At 41.1% G+C, this 20,855-nt stretch overlaps 1 protein-coding gene across 6 annotated transcripts in view; it reads right to left on the reverse strand.

Moving 5' to 3' along the window:
- The window catches only part of LOC126281932 (neurobeachin), a 2,071,601-nt gene that overhangs the window by 729,627 nt on the left and 1,321,119 nt on the right, over positions 1 to 20,855 (reverse strand). For all 6 annotated transcript variants that reach the window (XM_049981271.1, XM_049981272.1, XM_049981275.1 and 3 more), the window contains 3 exons: positions 20,266 to 20,413; positions 19,944 to 20,070; positions 11,062 to 11,198 (listed from right to left, as the gene is read on the reverse strand). In XM_049981271.1, coding sequence (XP_049837228.1) covers positions 11,062 to 11,198; positions 19,944 to 20,070; positions 20,266 to 20,413 — 412 coding nt within the window. The remainder of the gene's footprint in view (positions 1 to 11,061; positions 11,199 to 19,943; positions 20,071 to 20,265; positions 20,414 to 20,855) is intronic.

Below are 20,855 nucleotides of genomic sequence, written 5' to 3' on the forward strand. Positions count from 1 at the left end.
ACCATACTTGCTCCGGACACTGCGAGAGGGCTGTACAAGCAATGATCACACGCACGGTACAGCGGACACACCAGGAACCGCAGTGTTGGCCGTCGAATGGCGCTAGCTGCGCAGCATTTGTGCACCGCTGCCGTCAGTGTCAGCCAGTTTGCCGTGGCATACGGAGCTCAATCGCAGTCTTTGACACTGGTAGCATGCCGCGACAGCGTGGACGAGAACCGTATGTGCAGTTGACGGACTTTGAGTGAGGGCGTATAGTGGGCATGCGGGAGGCCGGGTGGACGTACCGCTGAATGGCTCAACACGTGGGGCATGAGGTCTCCACAGTACATCGATGTTGTCGCCAGCGGTCGGCGGAAGGTGCACGTGCCCGTCGACCTGGGACCGGACCGCAGCGACGCATGGATGCACGCCAAGACCGTAGGATCCTACGCAGTGCCGTAGGGGACCGCACCGCCACTTCCCAGCAAATTAGGGACACTGTTGCTCCTGGGGTATCGGCGAGGACCATTCGCAACCGTCTCCATGAAGCTGGGCTACGGTCCCGCACACCGTTAGGCCGTCTTCCGCTCACGCCCCAACATCGTGCAGCCCGCCTCCAGTGGTGTCGCGACAGGCGTGAATGGAGGGACGAATGGAGACGTGTCGTCTTCAGCGATGAGAGTCGCTTCTGCCTTGGTGCCAATGATGGTCGTATGCGTGTTTGGCGCCGTGCAGGTGAGCGCCACAATCAGGACTGCATACAACCGAGGCACACAGGGCCAACACCCGGCATCATGGTGTGGGGAACGATCTCCTACACTGGCCGTACACCTCTGGTGATCGTCGAGGGGACACTGAATAGTGCGCGGTACATCCAAACCGTCATCGAACCCATCGTTCTACCATTCCTAGACCGGCAAGGGAACTTGCTGTTCCAACAGGACAATGCACGTCCGCATGTATCCCGTGCCACCCAACGTGCTCTAGAAGGTGTAAATCAACTACCCTGGCCAGCAAGATCTCCGGATCTGGCCCCATTGAGCATGTTTGGGACTGGATGAAGCGTCGTCTCACGCGGTCTGCACGTCCAGCACGAACGCTGGTCCAACTGAGGCGCCAGGTGGAAATGGCATGGCAAGCCGTTCCACAGGACTACATCCAGCATCTCTACAATCGTCTCCATGGGAGAATAGCAGCCTGCATTGCTGCGAAAGGTGGATATACACTGTACTAGTGCCGACATTGTGCATGCTCTGTTGCCTGTGTCTATGTGCCTGTGGTTCTGTCAGTGTGATCATGTGATGTATCTGACCCCAGGAATGTGTCAATAAAGTTTCCCCTTCCTGGGACAATGAATTCACGGTGTTCTGATTTCAATTTCCAGGAGTGTATATGTCACCATTTCCATGGTCTTGTTACTTGCACACATCTCATTCTGCTAGGTACAACTATTTTACTGTAGTTACTACAGAGGGCATTTCGACTCTTATTATCTTTTTGTGGTTTTACAGTTGTTTCATTACAGCAACATAACTATCACTACATCTGAGATGTAACTGCTGTTACATACTCTTTTTTTTAAAAAAAAAAAAGGTTCAGGTAGTGTCAAAAAGATAAAATGGAAATCCTTACATAAATATTAAGATAAATGAACACATTAGATATTCAGCATATGTCTGAATTTTCAGCATCAGTATGGTCTGCTATATTTCTCTAACTTCCGATGGCTTATCTGTATGTCGAATCAAGCTTTTGCACTCCCCCCCACTGTAACACTAACAGAAGGATGGCCAACATTCTATCATATGCTATGAACATTGAGGAATTAATCCAACCGACACACCAGGTTCAAGATACCCATTTTGAAAATACCATCTCCTGCTGCATGAAGAAGTCCGTAACTGGCACTGCACATCCTCAGCCAACAGGAATCGTCAACCCTAAAAACAATTTTTTTTTTGGTCATCAGTCTACTGACTGGTTCGATGCAGCCCACCATGAATTCCTTTCATGTGCTAACCTCTTCATCTCAGAGTAGCACTTGCAACCTACGTCCTCAATTATTTGCTTGACGTATTCCAATCTCTGTCTTCCTCTACAGTTTTTGCCCTCTACGGCTCCCTCTAGTACCATGGAAGTCATTCCCTCATGTCTTAGCATATGTCCTATCATCCTGTCCTATCTCCTTATCAGTGTTTTCCACATATTACTTTCCTCTCCGATTCTGCGTAGAACCTCCTCATTCCTTACCTTATCAGTCCACCTAATTTTCAACATTCGTCTATAGCACCACATCTCAAATGCTTGGATTCTCTTCTGTTCCGATTTTCCCACAGTCCATGTTTCACTACCATACAATGCTGTACTCCAGACGTACATCCTCAGAAATTTCTTCCTCAAATTAAGGCCGGTATTTGATATTAGTAGACTTCTCTTGGCCAGAAATGCCTTTTTTGTCATAGAGAGTCTGCTTTTGATGTCCTCCTTGCTCCGTCCGCCATCGATTATTTTACTGCCTAGGTAGCAGAATTCTTTAACTTCATTGACTTCGTGACCATCAATCCTGATGTTAAGTTTCTCGCTGTTCTCATTTCTACTACTTCTCATTACCTTCGTCTTTCTCCGATTTACTCTCAAACCATACTGTGTACTCATTAGACTGTTCATTCCGTTCAGCAGATCATTTAATTCTTCTTCACTTTCACTCAGGATAGCAATGTCATCATTGAATCGTATCATTGATATCCTTTCACCTTGTATTTTAATTCCACTCCTGAACCTTTCTTTTATTTCCATCATTGCTTCCTCGATGTACAGATTGAAGAGTAGGGCGAAAGGCTACAGCCTTGTCTTACACTCTTCTTAATACGAGCACTTCGTTCTTGATGGTCCACTCTTATCATTCCCTCTTGGTTGTTGTACATATTGTATATGACCCGTCTCTCCCTATAGCTTACCCCCACTTTTTTCAGAATCTCGAACAGCTTGCACCATTTTATATTGTTGAACGCTTTTTCCAGGTCGACAAATCCTATGAACGTGTCTTGATTTTTCTTCAGCCTTGCTTCCATTATTAGCCGTAACGTCAGACTTGTCTCTCTCGTGCCTTTACTTTTCCTAAAGCCAAACTGATCGTCACCTAGCGCATTATCAATTTTCTTTTCCATTCTTCTGTATATTATTCTTGTAAGCAGCTTCGATGTATGAGCTGTTAAGCTGATTGTGCGATAATTCTCGCACTTGTCAGCTCTTGCCATCTTCGGAATTGTGTGGATGATGCTTTTCTGAAAGTCAGATGGTATGTCGCCAGACTCATATATTCTACACACCAACGTGAATAGTCGTTTTGTTGCCACTTCCCCTAATGATTTTAAAAATTCTGATGGAATGTTATCTATCCCTTCTGCCTTATTTGACCGTAAGTCCTCCAAAGCTCTTTTAAATTCCGATTCTAATACTGGATCCCCAATATCTTCTAAATCGACTCCTGTTTCTTCTTCTATCATATCAGACAAATCTTCACCCTCATAGAGGCTTTCAATGTATTCTTTCCGCCTATCTGCTCTCTCCTCTGCATTTAACAGTGGAATTCCTGTTGCACTCTTAATGTTAACATCGTTGCTTTTTTTAATGTCGCCAAAGGTTGTTTTGACTTTCCTGTATGCTGAGTCTGTCCTTCCGACAATCATATCTTTTTCTATGTCTTCACATTTTTCCTGCAGCCATTTCGTCTTAGCTTCCCTCCACTTCCTATTTATTTCATTCCCCAGCGACTTGTATTTCTGTATTCCTGATTTTCCTGGAACATGTTTGTACTTCCTCCTTTCATCAATCAACTGAAGTATTTCTTCTGTTACCCATGGTTTCTTCGCAGCTACATTCTTTGTACCTATGTTTTCCTTCCCAACTTCTGTGATGGCCCTTTTTAGAGATGTCCATTCCTCTTCAACTGTGCTGCCTACTGCGCTATTCCTTATTGCTGTATCTATAGCGTTAGAGAACTTCAAACGTATCTCGTCATTCCTTAGAACTTCCGTATCCCACTTCTTTGCGTATTGATTCTTCCTGACTAATGTCTTGAACTTCAGCCTACTCTTCATCACTACTATATTGTGATCCGAGTCTATATCTGCTCCTGGGTACGCCCAATCCAGTATCTGATATCGGAATTTCTGTCTGACCATGATGTAATCTAATTGAAATCTTCCCGTATCTCCCGGCCTTTTCCAAGTATACCTCCTCCTCTTGTGATTCTTGAACAAGGTATTTGTTATAACTAGCTGAAACTTGTTACACGACTCAATTAGTCTTTCTCCTCTTTCATTCCTTGTCCCAAGCCCATATTCTCCGGTAACCTTTTCTTCTACTCCTTCCCCTACAACTGCATTCCAGTCGCCCATGACTATTAGATTTTCGTCCCCCTTTACATACTGCATTACCCTTTCAATATCCTCATACACTTTCTCTATCTGTTCATCTTCAGCTTGCAACGTCAGCATGTATACCTGAACTATCGTTGTCAGTGTTGGTCTGCTGTCGATTCTGATTAGAACAACCTGGTCACTGAACTGTTCACAGTAACACACCCTCTGCCCTACCTTCCTATTCATAACGAATCCTACACCTGTTATACCATTTTCTGCTGCTGTTGATATTACCCAATACTCATCTGACCAGAAATCCTTGTCTTCCTTCCACTTCACTTCACTGACCCCTACAATATCTAGATTGAGCCTTTGCAATTCCCTTTTCAGATTTTCTAGTTTCCCTACCACGTTCAAGCTTCTGACATTCCACGCCCCGACTCATAGAACATTATCCTTTCGTTGATTATTCTATCTTTTTCTCATGGTAACCTCCCCCTTGGCAGTCCCCTACCAGAGATCCGAATGGGGGACTATTCCGGGATCTTTTGCGAATGGAGAGATCATCACGACACTTCTTCAACTACAGGCCACATGTCCTGTGGATACACGTTACGTGTCCTTAATGCAGTGGTTTCCATTGCCTTCTGCATCCTCATGTCCTTGATCATTGCTGATTCTTCCGCCTTTAGGCGCAATTTCCCACCCCTAGGACAAGAGAGTGCCCTGAACCTCTATCCGCTCCTCCGCCCTCTTTGACAGGGCCGTTGGCAGAATGAGGCTGACTTCTTATGCCGGAAGTCTTCAGCCGTCAATGCCGATTATTTATCAAAATTTAGGCAGTGGCAGGTATCAAACCCGGGACCGAAGACGTTTTGATTATGAATCAAAGACGCTACCCCTAGACCACGGGTACATCCTATAGGCATGATAATTGTACGGGAAGAGATCAGACCACAGGATGGATACTCAAGTGTCTCCCCGTTGAGCTGGCATCATCTGTAATGGATAAGCCTGGCATTCCAGATCAACAGGCATCTTCTGTCGAATCGTGACAAACATAAAACCTAATTTTTCATTAGGCATGCTGCCCCACAACATTCTTCATTCTCCGACAGATGTCTACAAGTGTTTGTCCTTTGGCAGTCAAGAAAAGAATTGGTCCTGTATGGACACATTTGGTAATAACATCCATAGTTCATGATTCTGCATTTACCATACAAATGTTGGAAAGACACGAATGCCACACTAATCCATTGCCTACATGTCAGTGCTTATATACCAGCAATGAAATCATACTATGTTGCATATAGGCTTCACTATTGTCCTCAAACATAAATTTTTTGATGGCCCATTACGCAAACCTTGCAATGTTTACCTCAGTTGTGAAGGGTTATGCGTCTAAATGAAAAATCCCATATATATGCAGTGAATATTAGATGAAGAACACCTTGCACCATGGACCTGAATGAAAAACATACGAAATGCGATAAAAAAGTAACAGAATTTTTTTAATTTATTGGGCTTTGATGGGATTTTTTAAAAAAATCATCTTGTTCATACACATGTTCCTGATGTATGTTTGTAGTTTCAATTTTGAATATTTAGTTTCTTGTTGACATTCAAAAAAGTTACACGTTTTTGAGCGCTCAGTAAATTTTTAATTTTGAAAAAGGTGTTCAAAGAATTTGCATCAAATTAATGGAAGCACCGCATTGGAAATGTTTACTGTGGGTTTTGACAAATGTACTATGAATCAGACAAGCGTTTACAAGTAGTATAAATACTTCAAAGAGGGTCAAGGAGACACTGAAAATGTTGACCACCAAGGATGCCCCAATACATCAATTACTGATGGCAATGTGGAAGAACTACGGAAAAATGGTTCTGTAAAAAGTGCCAAATCACCATCAGAGGTTGGCTGATGGTGTCACCGCCAGACACCACACTTGCTAGGTGGTAGCCTTTAAATCGGCCGCGGTACGGTAGTATACGTCGGACCCACCTGTCGCCACTATCAGTGATTGCAGACTGAGCACCGCCACACGGCAGGTCTAGAGAGACTTCCTAGCACTCGCCCCAGTTGTACAGCCGACTTTGCTAGTGATGGTTCACTGACAAAATACGCTCTCATTTGCCGAGACAATAGTTAGCACAGCCTTCAGCTACGTTATTTGCTACGACCTAGAAAGGCGCCATTATCAGTTTCTATTGATATTGTAAATCATGTACCGTCAAGAGCGATGTTCGTCATTAATGGATTAAAGTTAAGTATTCCACCAGCTATGTCCGTTTTTCTCAATTCTAATTCCCTTGTCATGTTCCAGACCTCACGCCAGCCTGCGTGAGCTAAAACGCGTGCATTTCGGCCTCCTTTAGTAACACGGTGTTGGCTCTCCTGCCAACCACAACAGTCAGCATATCCTTTGGCTCATGCCAAGCAATTTTTTTCGATGGTTTGGACATGAAATGTCTAGCAGCAAAGTTCATTCCAGAATTACTGAATTCTGATGAAAAATGACATCACATAGACTTCACTCAGGAATAGTTGAATGAACTCATCAATGATCCAGAACTTCTAAAGAAGGTTATAACAAGTGACAAAACATGAGTATATGAGACTTTGAAACCAAGGCCGAATCGTCCCAATGGAAACTCCCTGAAGAGCCAAGACTGAGAAAAATTCGACACGTTCCATCACATGTGAAGATACTTCTCACTGTTTTCTTTACATACAATGAGATAGTGCACCACGAGATCCTGCCTTAGGGTCATACGGTCAATAAGGAATGCTACCTGGAAGCCATGTTCCATTTGTGTGAAGCAATCTGAAGCAAATGACGAGAAATGTGGCAAAACCACTTGTGAAAACTGCATCCTGATAATGCTCCCACTCACACCTCAACACTTGTTCATGATTTTTTGGCAAAAACAAAACTTTTATGCTGCATCAGCCACTATATTCTCTGGACATGGCCCCCTGTGACTACTGTCTACTGACCAGGCTGAAGGGAATCATGAAAGGACATCGTTAGCCACCATTGATGAGATAAAAACAGAATCACTGAAGGAACTGAACACTACAATGAAAACTGAGTTCCAGAAGTGCTTCCAAGATTGGAAAAAGCGTCAGCACAAGTTCACTATATCTGATAGGGATTACTTTGAAGGGGACAAACCTGATGTTGATAAGTAAATAAAGATTCTTTAAGAAAAACAACTTCCTATTACTTTTTGATCACATCTTATACAAGGTCTGAGTCGGAAGAAGACTGCGAATCTCGCATCCAGTTTAGTAATAAGTGATGATGGTTTAATTTTAACACTATCGTGAAATTACTGTGAACAAGAAGCAGCTGATCTTGTACAGAAAAAATAAGTTTCCTTTACAAGTCATTTAGCTGCATTACTTCCTCTGTTATACAGCTCTGATGTTGATAATAAATCCAGCAGTAACATTGCAAAACACAGTACTTTATTGCAGCATTGTGACTATACTACTTTTAAAAAATGGTGGAGCAGTACTTTTACAATTCAAATGAAAACTTTTGATGTTTATCACAATTAAAATCAAGTTTAAATGACAGCATTAGGTTGAAAAATTCATTTCATGAAATCAGTTTTATGAATGGGTTCTATGTACAGCTATAGATATGATGACAATGGTGTACATTTCATTTTCTCTTTTTCACTTTATTTTACACTCCAATTCCATGGGACCAAACTGAAGAGTAAATCTCCATGGTTATGAAATGAGCCAGAACATGATATAACAGTGATAAAATAAAATGCAGATGAATCCTATGCAGGTGACTAGCTGTGAATGTACGCTGAGGTGACAATAGTCATGGGATAGCATTATGTACATACACAAATAGTGGAAGCAGCGCATGTATAAGGCACAAAAGGGCAGTGCATTAGCGGAGCTGAAATTTGCACTCAGGTGATTCATGTAGAAAGGTTTCCAATGTGGTTATGGCCACAAAACGGGACTTACAAGACTTTGAATGTGGAAGGGTAGTTGGAGCTAGACACGAGGGACATTCTATTTCTGAAACTGTTCGGGAATTCATATTCTGAGATCCACTGTGTCGAGAATGTGCTGAGAATACCAAATTTCAGGTTTTACAATGCAGTGGCCGAGGGCCTTCAGTTAACAACTGAGAGCAACAGTATTTGCACAGAGGTGTCAGTGCTAAAAGACAAGCAACACTGCATGAAATAATTGCAGAAATCAATGTGGGATGTATGATGAATGTACCTGTTAGGAAAGCAAGGCAAAATTTGGCAGTAATGGGCTATGGCAGCAGATGACCGATGTGAGTGCCTTTGCTAGCAGCACAAAATCACCTGCAGCCTCTCTTCTGGGCTCATGACCATATCAGTTGGACCCTAGGTGTCTGGAAATCTGTTCCAGTCAGATGGGCCCAATTTAACTTGGTAAGAGGTGTTGGTAGGTTTTGAGTGTGGCACAGACCCCATGAAGCCATGGACCCATCTTATCAACAAGGCATGCAAGTTGGTGGTGGCTTTATAATTGTTTAGGCAGCGTTTATATGGAGTGGTTTGGATCCTCCAGTGCAACAGAACCAATCACTGACTGGCAGTGGTTATGTTTGGCTGCTTGGGGGTGACTTGCAGCCATTCAGGAGCTTCAAGTTCCCAAACAACAACAGAATTTTTATGGATGACATTGCACCATGTGAGTGGGTCACAAATATTCAAGGTGGTGTGAAGAACATTGTGGACAATTCGAGTGAATGATCTGGCTGCCCAGATTATCAGACATGAATCCCATCAAACATTTTTGCAGGGGACTTCCAAATGACTTGATGAGTCCATGCCACCTCGAGTTATTGCACTATGCTGGGCAAAAGGAGGTCTGACACATTATTACGAGGTATACCATGATGTTTGTCACCTCTGTGTATATTACCAAAACCAAAAATATGACACAGGAACTATTTTTTCCCCCCAGGAACTCCGTTACAGGATAAAAGGAGTGCTCCAAGAGCAAATTCACCAGATTACACTCTAAGATGTTTTAATTCTTATGGTAGCTTGATGAAAATGGATGTATGCCTTTCTGCACAAGAGTTAATGAGATGTGATCCAAATTCACATTGGATTTCTTCCTACTATTAACTAAGTTAAAGATGCTAATTCTTGGGGATAAGCTCTCATATTATTAACAACAAATGACATCAATATTGTACAGCCAGTGTCAGACTCCTGAACAGGGATCAACAAGATGTTCATGAACTTACACCATATATTACTTAAACTGCCTGATTCCATGCCAAAAACAGCCCTTGTGATGGAAAGATTTAGTCCAAAACACCATACTATATGTCATTCATGAATTACAATCAACAAAGTATACTAATTTTTGAGTTCGACCTTCACTTTGTGCAGATAATGTTGTAACAATAAATATAGCAGCATTGTGTTTTTGAACAAGTTCCTGAACATAAAATTCCCATGATAGATTACTATTTATTTAAACACTCATAAATTTGAATTTTTCAGACTCAATAATCATGTGCCCATTCTGTGTAGTCAAAATGTCAATCTCAGTCGAATTGCCTGTTAGAAACTGTAAAACAAGAATCTTATAGTGATTTAGCATCAATTTATTTTCTACAAGGTATGAAATTATGTCTTGAACTGTGGTATTTGATTCACTCCCTATGTTGCACTCAACATGTTTCACTACAAAGGTACTGTCATCAGTAAACAAAAATATTTAAGAATCAACCTGTGATGAAACAAGCTTGGATCTCTTTACTTCCTTTCATTTTGCCATCCTCAAAAATTTTTAATTGCTATCTCGTTATAACTTATGATAACTGCTTGAGACTGGACAATCCTCCTTGCTTGAATCTTTCATAATACATTTGTCTATTTATTTACACTGGAATGAATTTTCCTTGCAGCTCAGAGTCAGCATCCATCTATGTTCAGATCTGGTAGTATGGCATCAAATGCAGCAATACGTTGCTGCCTTATTTTGTAGTCAACATCACAGAAATCTCACAACCATGCATGCTAACAATTTTCTGTGTACTCCAGTTCCTATTTAACTTTGTTGACACACTACCAGCATGCTCACTAACATTGAACTATATGCAACTGCCAGTTTCATGTCAAAAAAGTTGGAACAAGCTAAAACATGTTTCTTTTCATCAGCAACTCATGCAACTACACTTGGCACATGCACAGTAGTTGGTAGCGAAGTTTCAAAACCTTGTCACAAAAACTAGCATTAATAATAGCTTGTTAAGTGAAAGACACGTCACACCTTGGCTAGATTGTTAGTGACAGAAATATTTTATAAAATTACAATGTAGCTATTCAACATCATGGTAGGTTTCAAGTTCAAGTAAGTGCTATAAAACAACTGCTTCCCAATAAGACAAAAACAATCTGCTGCCACTTAAGACTCTTTTTGACTGACTCCAGCGACTCATTTTTCAAAATTTCTTCTTCTTCTTCTTCTTCTTCTTCTTCTTCTTCTTCAAAAAACCAAGCTTGCAATCTGAAGAGGAATTCTTTACTCACCTTGTCAAATAAATTACATATATCTGTCTTTCATGCTAAATCTTGGGTTTGAAGGAAAGGTCCATTCTTTTGGATGATGTAAATTATACAGCAATCAAGCAATTACAACACAACTCAGGAGAAAACAACTAAACTGCTAATACATCAAACTTACCTCAGAATCAATCTTCCGGTACTCAGGATCATCCTCGTCTACTTCAAAGTACAGCTCTGTTGATGTAATAGATACCATGCCAGGTGCTACAATGCCTGGTGCTACCAGCTTTGCTTTAGTACTAATGTTCACAGGACCTGCAATCAGATAAATATATTATGAGCAACTGGGTATTCCACCATGATAAAGCATGATCACACGCAGTCATCATTATTCTGGAATTTTCAACTAAAAGCAAGATGAGAGTTGTCCTTCAACTGCCATATTCACCAGATGTAGCTCTGTTCTTCCTCCTCCGCAAAATGAAAATTACTTAATGTTTTCACATGAATTTTAGTAGTAGTATAGATTGAGTGTGCACATAGTGCATGCAGATGCAGGAGGAGCTGACCGCAGACAGCAGAAACCACTCTTGGCCACAGTCATCCCTCTGAAGATGCTGCCTCAGGATGTACTGCTGGTAGATAAACATGTATGTCACATGTGACACCTCAGTTGTCACTTGTTTTCCTTCCAGGCTCTGCTGCCATGGCACCTTTCTGAAATGTTTCTTTCTACATGTAAATAAATTTAGCCCCAAAACTGAAATAATTTTTGCAAACCTACATTATAAACATGACATATTTGTATTAATTCCATGTATTCTCTTTAAACTATCTTGTTGTTGTTGTGGTCTTCAGCCCAGAGACTGGTTTGATGCAGCTCTCCATGCTACTCTATCTGTGCAAGCTTCTTCATCTCCAACTACCTATTGCAACTGACATCCTTCTGAATATGCTTAGCGCTCTACAATTTTTACCCTCCACGCTGCCCTCCAATACTAAGTTGCTGATCCCTTGATGCCTCAGAACATTAGTACGAGGCGTGTTTTTTAAGTAAGTACCATTTTTAAATTAAAAAAACGGCTTGCTAAGATATCTTAACAATTTTATTTTTACATGAAAGCCTGTACCTTAATCTACGCACTGACGACATTACAGTCTGATTCTACCTTGTTTACGTTGTTACTGAGTGTTTAAGGTGCCTCCAATAATCATGAGTCCTGCTGACTATGAAGTATGGATTGTTATAAGATTTCTTAGTGCTAAAGGCCGAAAAGCGATTGATATTCATCATGAGATCTGTGCAGTTTATGAAGAAAACATTATGAGTGATGGAATGTTAAGAAAGTGGGTGAGAGCATTTAAAGATGGCCGCACAAATGTGCATGATGAACAACGGAGTGAGCGTCCTTCGGTTGTTAATGAAAGTTTGGTGCAAGAAGTGGATAATAAGGTGATAGAAAACTGATGCTTTATGATTTCCTCCTTGCGGGATGACTTTCCTAATGTTTCTCATAATATTTTGGATGGCATTGTGACCGAGCACTTGAATTACCTAAAATTGTGTGCACATTGGGTACCAAAAATGATGACGGATGTGCACAAAACCAAACATTTAGACAGTGCATTGACTTTCCTTGAGTGGTACCACAATGACGGTGATGATTTCTTAAGCCAAACTGTTACGGGCGAAGAAACATGGGTGGCCTATGTCACACCAGAGTCAAAGCAACAGTCCATGTAAGTTGAGCAAGGGCATCATTTTGCTGCAAGACCACCAACGTGCACATGTGGCGAATCAGACCAAAGATCTCATCACATCTTTTCGATGGGAAACTCTAGATCATCCTCTCTACAGCCCCGATCTTGTGCCCAGTGACTACCATCTGTACCTGCACTAAAGAAACACCTGGGCACTTAGCGTCTTCAAGATTATGATGAAGTCAAAACAATGGTGATGCAGTGGTTAACAAGTCAGGCGGCAGACTTCTATGAGGAGGGTATTCAAAAACTGGTACAACATTATGACAAGTGTCTCAATATAGATGGAAATTAAGTAGAAAAGTAAATTAAGGAACAGGCTTTCATGTAAAAATAAAATTATTGAGATATCTTAGCACGTCTTTTTTTAATTTCAGAATGGTACTTACTTAAAAAACATGCCTCGTATTTTGCAACCGTGGCTTATTAAACTGATGGTTGGATAATTTTCACATCTGTAACACCTGCTTTCTTTGGGATCATTTCATTGCCTCCTTGAATGATACCATTGCCCTCTTGAATGATACTTTTTAGTTTTATAACATAGTTATAAAATAAAAAGTGGAATTCAATTGAATGCACAAGCCAGGTAGCAGGTAAATTTTTACATTTCACTGTATCCCATACAAGAGAATCACACTAAAAACAGAAAGAGCACCAGTTTGTAAGATGTTAATGTCACTCAAGGCGGAAGATGAATGCGAGGGACTGTCTATGTGGCCATTTGCCCTATAATTGAAAAACTGGCCACTCCTTTAGCAGTGTTAGAGGGGACACAAGGGAGAAGAGTTTTGAAATATCACCCAGAGCTGAAAAAGGCATGCTCACTATGTCAGCTAGGGGGAGGGGGAGGAGGCTTATCCAAATGTGGTGGAGGCCCTGCCTACAGCTGATGAAGTTACAATGTACAATCACCTTCAAGCTGTGGCTTATATTGACATCAATGATGCCTGTTGTCTGGCTTCGATGTCCTTATAGGGATCCTTTTGTTGGGAACCAACTGGAGCATATAAAAAATGCTGTGTCAGTTCTGTAATGGTCTTGGCTGCAGAGTTCTGATCCTGCATTATGGGATGGAGAACTGTAGGATTTCCCTTGATAGGTCACAGGCATATGACACAGAAGAAGTAGCAAATCAGGCAGCAGAACATTTGTGGAGAGCACAGCCTCCCCTTCCCCTCCCAATTTTTTTCTCTCTACTCTCTAGGAGATATTTTAAACCCGAAGTAGAAAGCTCCAAAATATTTAAAAAGGCATGGAACATATAAAGAAAAGGTAAGTTAGACACCAAACAATGGAAACTCCAGGCTGTAATATCAAAAATATAAGGAAAAGATAGATTGCTGCTTGCCGTAAAGAGGGCATATTAAGTTGCAGACCAGCACAACTAAAAGACACTTACACATTAGATTTTGGCTAAAGCCTCCACAGGAAAGGAAATACACATACATTCATTCACACAAGCAAGCGCACTTGGCGCACACATGACCACAACCTCAGGAAGCTCGAACGGAGTGCAAATGTCACAGAGAATGGAAGCAGCAAAACTGACTGGGCAGAGAAGGGGAAAGGATAGCAGTGTGTGAGTGTGTCTGGGGGAAGGAGGGGGAGGGGGGTGGGGAGGAGAGAACTGCCTAGCAGAGCGTGCAGACTGCCAACAGGCATAGCATCGGTGGGTGTGGGACAGGGACGTGATAAATGGGGAGCGAAAATGGGGAGGAGTAAGGAAGAAAAAAATGGGCAGGTGCGTTCACAGAGGGCAGCATACAAAGAGTGCGGGAGACAAGAACAGGAAGGAGGTGAGAGGAACAAAGGAGTAAAAACTGTTGGATGGCTGGAAAGGGGGGGTATAGGGACAGTATGTTACCATAGGTTGAGGCAGAGAGAATTTTGGAAGTGGAGACTGTGTTTTGTAAGGATAACTCCCACCTGTGGAGTTCAGAAAAGTTGGTGGTGGACAGGAGAATCCAGATGGCTCAGGTAGTAATACAGCCTTTGAAATCAATCATGTTGTGTTCAGCTGCAGGGTGGCTGGTCTTCTTTGACCTTGGCCACAATTTGGCAGAGGCCATTCATCCTGGTAGACAGCTCATTGGTAGTCATAACAACCCACGGCAATGAACTGTCCCCACACCCTCCACCCAACGGTCTCCACTTCTTCTGTCCTATCATTTCCTCTCTATTCTCATCTCCCACTCACTCTGCATACTACCTTCTGCCAATGCACCTGCCCATCTTTCCCCTCCCCTGCTCCTCTTCTTTTTTTGCTCCCGCTCCCCCCCCCCCCCCCTATCATCCTGTCCCTGCCCCACAGCCTCCTGATGCTGTGCCTGTTGTCAGTCTAGTCTCTGCTAGCACCGCCAGCGAGTGCTCTTCTCTTCCCTCACCCGTACCCTACTGTTTCTTCCTCATCTTTATGCCCTTCACACTGCTACTTCCACTCTACATGACAGTTGCATTCCAGTCCAAGCTGCCAGAGATGGCAGTCATGCACACGTGAGGTGTGCTTATAGTTGTTTGCTGAGGTTGGCAGTGTTGTAAACACAGTAGTTCAGACTCAACCTCTACGAGTATCTTACATAACCATAATTCAAAACAACACTTCCCACCTAAAACTGCCACTTTAAAACCCCTGCATAATAGTTGGGTGGCAACAACATGAAATGCAATTAAATTGTATGTGTGTTTCCTTTTCTGACAAAGGCTGTGGCCAAAAGCTAAAGTGTTAAGTGTCTTTTAGTTGTACCTGTCTGAAACTTAATATACCCTCTTTATGGTAGGTAGCAATCTATCTTTCCTTATATTGTTACATTAAATGTCATGTTCATTGCACCTGGAAAAATATTGTGTCTACAAAGGTCAAAACTGAGTCTAAGTGAGCCCAAGATGTCTGTACTGGCCACACGATTCCAACATAACAGTTGTAGGATCATTCAAAGAAAGTCTATGCTTAGTAGTGCCAAAGGAATCTGATCATGCAATATTAGCTGGAGCCAACTGTAACCTACCAAGTACAGAGAAGGACATCTATGGATTCATTGCAGGTGGTAAGACAGACAGTCTTGTGAAACTGGTTCTGAACACATTCTACAAGAATTGTTCGACAACTCACAGGCAATGAAAATATTTTAGACTAGGTGGCTATAAACACGCCTGACATTATCGACAGAGTCAGTATAGCAGAGTATGTAATCATGATGCTATATCAGTGACAACTGTCAAGTTAATAAATTCATCAAGAAGGCTAGGAGAGTTTTTATGGTGGAAAGATCAGATAAGCAGTTGTTAGCAACCTACTTAGATGAATGGACATCATTTAGTTCCAATATGATGGATGTAGAGGAATTAAGGGTAAAATTTAAAATGATTGTAAATCATGCTTTGGAGAAGTGTGTCCCAAGTAAGTGGATTAAGGATGGAAAAGACCCATGGTTTAATAACATAATTTGGAAAATGCTGAGGAAACAGTTACTGTTGCATTCTTGGTTCAACGTCAATAGGCAGAAGTTAGAAGATGTTTGTAAATCTATAAAAAGATTGATATGTGAAGCATACAGCCACCATCATACCTTGGCAGAAGACGTTGCACAGAATTCAAGAAAAATTCTCTTTCTAGGTAAAATCACTTCGTGGGTTAAGGTTTCTGTTTAATCATTCTCAACCAGTCTGGTTTGGTGATAACATAAAACTAAAGTTTTAAATTTTCACATTTAAAATGTCATTTACACTGGAGGATCAACAGATATAGTATGACCATCGCACAGACTCGTTTATGGAGAACATAGATTATTTTCAACCTCCTACTACCTCTGATGCCTGTTCCTTGATCTGTGTCTTTCTGCTTCCTCGTACAAGGCAAATCTCTCTCAGACTGCATTCTGAGTAAACTGTCCTTTCCAATCAGTTACTCTTTCCCTCCCAAAGAAGAAGCCTGGAAACTGAAGACCTAAGGGTGCTACTATTTATGTGTGTATATGATTCTGTTAGCTGTACTGGGAATTGCACTTCCTAAATCTGTTAGTAACCAGACCATCTGCATATTTGTGTATTTAACATTTCAGGAAAGGCTCTGCATATGCAAGGTGGGCAAGAATTAATTCCCTATTGAAAATTGCTTACAACATTTTTTTTATACTACACTAATTTTCATGAAACAAAAACCATTTTGTTTCTTACAATGGTAGAATTTATTACATTATATCTCATTCATGTCATCACAGATATCAGTGACAGATGATAGCACAATATCTGTACTTGCTTGAGTACAAGTGGGTACAAGTACAGAGATGATGGCAAAGGGTGAAAGGGGCTTGTGCCTTGGGGTAGATACAAAGACCATAAGGAATTTCCTACCTAAAGCTAACACAAACAGGCTCTATATTAGATATTGGGAGAAGCAGTTGACACTCAACATCCAGGATAGAGCAAAATGTGCAAATGGTTCAGGAAATGTTCACTCGAAGTCCTCAGAAATCATAAAGACAGGCATCTCACCACAGTGGTTTCACCCAAACACATACTCCGAACGATAATGTTTGCTTATTATGGAGACTGCTCTGATATTTTCAGTAATATCCTGTGGTCAGATGAAGCTAGGGGTTTGTTAACCAGCACAATTTTTATTATTGGACAATGGAGGATCCAAGGGTGGCTGTTCAATAAAGGCAACATCACCCATGGTAACAGTTTGGTGTGGCATGACACCCACAAAAGTTGTGGACCCATATCTCATTCGGGACACAGTCAATGCAGACCAGTACCTCGATATGGTTTGAAGTTATGTTCACAGTATTGCATCCACATGGAACAATTACGATGACCTAATCTTTACGTGTGATGGGGCTCCACCTCACTTGACATATCCTGCCCACGTGTGCTCAACACCAATTTTCCTGGACACTATTTGGGACATCGCAGCCCCCTTGAATAGCCAGCAGGGTGTCCTGATCTATTGTCCTGTGATTTCTTCCTCTGAAGGTGAGTGAAAAAGAAAGTTTGTCACACAAAACAAGAAACTTTTGATGAATTGTAGGAGTGAATTTGCCAAGTTCTTAATAATGTACTGCTGCAATGGTCTGTTGCAAACATCCACATCTATTTACAGAAATTAGTAGATAATGGTGGTGCTTATGTTGAATTTTAGTAACATGTAACAGTTCAACCACTGCAAGGAATAAAATGTTTTTTGTTTCATGAGAACTATTTAAGTATTAAAAAAGTTATAGACAATTTCTAATAGGGAGTTAATTCAAGATCACTCTGCATAAACAGATTTATACTCTAACAGTGCCAGAAACAATACCAACAGCATACAATCTGTAGGTGAAAATATAAGGAGGACATTGAACTTTATTTTCCTCAGACTGTACTATGAGTCAGTTGATGCATTTTATTTCCAAACATGACACTTACTATTTGCAGAAACACACGAAGGTATAGTGCCGACACTATGATATGGCAGTCAGCAGAATGTAGACAAATGAGAACTTAGACCACCTGAGGGAAAGGAGTGGAGTGGGGAGACAAGCTAAGGCCTCCATCTCATGTTGCTGGTGGACTATGTCTGTGTTCTGTGCCATGAAAGCAGAACTGATGTAACGCTTGTTTGGGTCACTGATCCCCTATGCTGTTATGAGGGTCATACTCAAACCCTGTTATGGAGCAGAACTAGTCTCTTCAAACATCTGAGAATAAGAAAAGAAAACAACCACTAACATACAACACAAAAAGTAAAGCGGAGTACTTAAAGCATTCACTAAGAGTCTCAGTGCAGTTGTTTGCCGAGGTTGGCAGTGTTATAAAAACAGTAGTTCAGACTCAACCTCTACAATTATCTTACATAACCATAATTCAAAACAACACTTCCCACCTAAAACTGCCACTTTAAAGTACCTGTATAATAGTTGGGGTGGCAAGAACATGAAATAAAATTCCTTTGTATTGAGCCAGTAGATATCATGCATTATTTACATCTTGACAGTCAAACACATCCCTAAAATACCTCTTGTGCCATTTGAGAGAGTTTAAATATACTCTGTATGCATAGTTATACAACACTGCACAGAAAGATAGGCTTCCATTTTTATTTATTGTCTTATTTTATTATCCCGAAAGTTGTATGCCTTGAGGGGAGTCCTGCATTGCATGTTGAAGAAAGTGGCCAAAGAAAGACCTCTCATCTAATTTTGGTCTTTGGGGTTGGAAAAGGAATGGGCAAGTTATCATCCATTATTGTTTTTCTTTTTACTTGTTTCGTGAATTAAATTTATTTATGGCATTTCTACATTACATTATTATTAGTATAGCATTCAGTTTCTTGTTTCTTTTCAGGTGCCTTTCTTTCTGTGCTTAGACATAGCTTTAAAGTGGCCAAGTGAAGATGGTATTTCACAAAAGTAAAGGTATCTTCATATGTTCTTTCAAATTATTGAGATTACTTCTGCTTTTTCAGGTTAATGAATGATGTAGTGCATGGACACATTGTAACACTATTATTACAACAGTTGTGAACAGAGATTTAAGCATGCAGTGTTGAATTTTACAAGTGTGAAACACAGCAAAAAGTTCACAATCAGTAATGGAGATTATTTTGGGAGGAAATGCCATTTTTTGTCAGTTACAGATCCGTAACTGTTACTCTACATATTAAATCTATTTTAAGCTTCACCCTATAAGTAAATAGAAATCATGTTTTTCATGTGGTGCTCTATAAACTTCTGATAGTTCCGTTTGGTTTGATACAAAATTAACCGTACATTTCCCTGCACTGGCACATGCAACTACTTGGATAATTTGCTCTTTCTTATTAGAGCAGAAGGAGATTGAGTACTAGGAGTACATGCATTTCAGCTACACACTAATCACACACTCCCAGAAGACACTCAGTATGGTAGCTGATAAGAATAGCCAAATTGACAACAGTCATGAAACAATGTATGCTTTTGGACCACAGGTCACTACCAACATCAGTACACCATTCAATGCAGTGTGCAATGGCATTGTTATTCCCATTTTTAGTTGGCTTCACTGTGTTGAGATTTGTTTCATGTATCATTCACACAGCATGTTACATCTGCAGGTCACATGCTTGGCTAAATGCTGACAGACTATTCTAACAGCAAGGGAAACCTATCAGTGTCAGTCGAGTATGTTTGCTCTGGAGCTGTATCTGTATCCTTTCAGATGGGGAGCCATCAGCCACCCAGCCAAATGTCTTCAGGGAGTGCATGTATGGTAGTGATTACTGGAACTCCAGAAACCAGCAAAAGGAAGGAAACTACAAGGATTGAAATTACCCACCAGTGAGATCAACATCAAGATCACGGTCATCAGCTAGCAGTTCACTGTCATCCATCAGATCATTAGACTGCAGTTGCTGCTGTTGTGCACGGGATGCTGCAAGTTGTGCATGGAACTCTTCTCTTGCCTGCAAACAAAAGTGTTTTCTCCGTATCGTAAATAGCTTCCTTTTGTTCAGTTCTCCCATATTACAGAAACTATAACAAGCAAATGACCAGCACTTGTATCAGTCCATTTAACTGTGCCAGTGGTAAATGTGATACACTTCTACTACACCCAGATTCTATTATGAACTGGCAGAGTGGTATGTATGCAATAATACCTGCAGGATTGCATCTTCTGGAGCCCCATGTTCAAGTGCAGCCTTAAGAGTTGCCTCTGGATGGCTTGAACCAAGCGGATTATGGACAAATCTCTTTCTGCGTCTAGCATCATCCTCCCAGGCATCCAGTTTCCAGAATTCATTCATTCTGCAGCAATGACACATTTTAGTGTGGCTGTACACATCATTTCTAAATATTAAATGTATTTTCTCCTATACTCAAAAGCAACTTACAATCACTGGATGTATACTGTGTACCATATAATTATATGCTCTACAATACATACCTATGCTCATAGAGCAACATGTTACAGCACTGGAAAGGCAACCATTTACCTATCCTGCCTCTCATGGCAACAGTCTCACTGCTATTGCAAACTTGTACATTTTGGTGGTTGTGTATGGTGTTACTAGAAAAAGAGCATGAGCTCAAAAGCAAGCGTTAACTGTTTTCTATTACGTGTTTCTGTGTGCCATGCACCATTCCTCTATAGGTAAATGGTTGCCCTTCCCTTATTTTATTCTTAGTGCAAGAGTTATTATATACAGATAGGCTGTCACTTTTATAGTGTCAGTAGTACAAAGCTATA

The sequence above is a fragment of the Schistocerca gregaria genome, chromosome 7 (assembly GCF_023897955.1).
Source record: "Schistocerca gregaria isolate iqSchGreg1 chromosome 7, iqSchGreg1.2, whole genome shotgun sequence".
NCBI classification, from domain to species: Eukaryota; Metazoa; Arthropoda; class Insecta; order Orthoptera; family Acrididae; genus Schistocerca; species Schistocerca gregaria.